Source organism: Anopheles bellator, unplaced genomic scaffold, assembly GCF_943735745.2.
Source record: "Anopheles bellator unplaced genomic scaffold, idAnoBellAS_SP24_06.2 scaffold02576_ctg1, whole genome shotgun sequence".
Taxonomy (NCBI): Eukaryota; Metazoa; Arthropoda; class Insecta; order Diptera; family Culicidae; genus Anopheles; species Anopheles bellator.
In genome coordinates, this window is record NW_026686698.1 from 1 (window position 1) to 1282 (window position 1282).

Here is a 1282-nt window from a genome sequence, read left to right on the forward strand (position 1 = left end):
ACTATCTGAGCAAACGATCGCTTGTTGATAACGTTGCGTCAAGGCGGCCCATTGCAGAGCAGTCTCAGCCTCGATCGTGAACTTGACACCGGTGGAAGCGAAGAAAACCGGTCCATTTTTGCCAGTCACGAACGTTATCTGAAGAGCCCTATACTAGACTTAGCGTACGTCATTTATTGACACTACAGTTGACACAATGAACATATAAACGGAAGGGAAGACACCACTTGCAGTACAATTTACGCTTACATCTTGTCTAGTAATGGCTTACGGATCGGTCTGGATCGTTTTGCTGGCTGCAGTCGCCGTTTCCCAGGCGGCAAATATTCTCTTCATGTCCGGCGTTCCTTCCCCGAGTCATTACATATGGTAAGAGGGTAACTTTACTTTCCCGACACACATCTTAATAACACAATTTCTTTTGTTTAATTTCTTCGCACAGGCTTCGACCACTAATGAACGAGATGGGAAAACGAGGCCACAACGTGACGGTGATCAGTGCGGATGTGGAGAAGAAACCGCCAGCGAACTTGACCTACATTCATCTGGAAAACTTCTACAACACAATGTACAACACTTCGATGCGACAGAAGTTTGACTTTTTCGCTATGGCCAACGAGAGCCCCAATACACTATTGAAGGTGTTCAACGAGCTAGGGCTGGACCTCTGCGAAGCGGCCATCAAATCGGAAGGACTACACTCGCTTCTGGCCTATCCGCAGGACTTTAAGTTCGATTTGTTTGTGAGTGATTACTTGATCGGTCCGTGCGTTTCCTCGATCATTTTGCACCGCTTCCAGGGTGTTCCATATATCCCATCCGCACCATGCAATGCCCAATCGACCGCTGCGTCATTGATTGGATCGTTTACCTACTCGGGTCTAATTCCAAACATCGTCTTTGATGCACCAGAATCGATGAGTTTTGTGCAGCGAGTGAAGAATCTTTACTACGACTTGAACGAAATGATATTCCACGAGAACTTTCTCATCCCAGAATCGGACCGAATTTTCCACAAACTCTATCCAAATGCTCCAAACGTGAAGAGCTTTGCCAAAAACGTTAAGCTGTCCTTCATCAACGTCAATTCGATTATCCAGTACAAGGAACCGATGATGCCGAATATGATACCGGTCGGTGGAATGCAAATCCAGCCAGCGAAGCCACTGCCAGCGGATCTCCTCAAAGTGGTCGAAGGAGCCAAAAATGGATTCATTCTCTTCTCGCTCGGCAGCAATGCCCGTAGCGATCTGCTGGGTCCCGAGCGCATTACCAACATTCT

General features: G+C 47.3%; 1 protein-coding gene across 1 annotated transcript; it reads left to right on the forward strand.

Moving 5' to 3' along the window:
• Positions 1-262: 262 nt before the first annotated feature.
• On the forward strand, positions 263-1277 carry LOC131214807 (UDP-glucuronosyltransferase 2B7-like; the record flags this gene model as incomplete). Its single annotated transcript, XM_058209139.1, has 2 exons — positions 263-369; positions 443-1277. Coding segments are annotated over exons 1-2 (942 nt in total), but the record flags the coding sequence as incomplete, so codon positions are not given.
• Between the last annotated feature and the right edge of the window lie 5 nt (positions 1278-1282).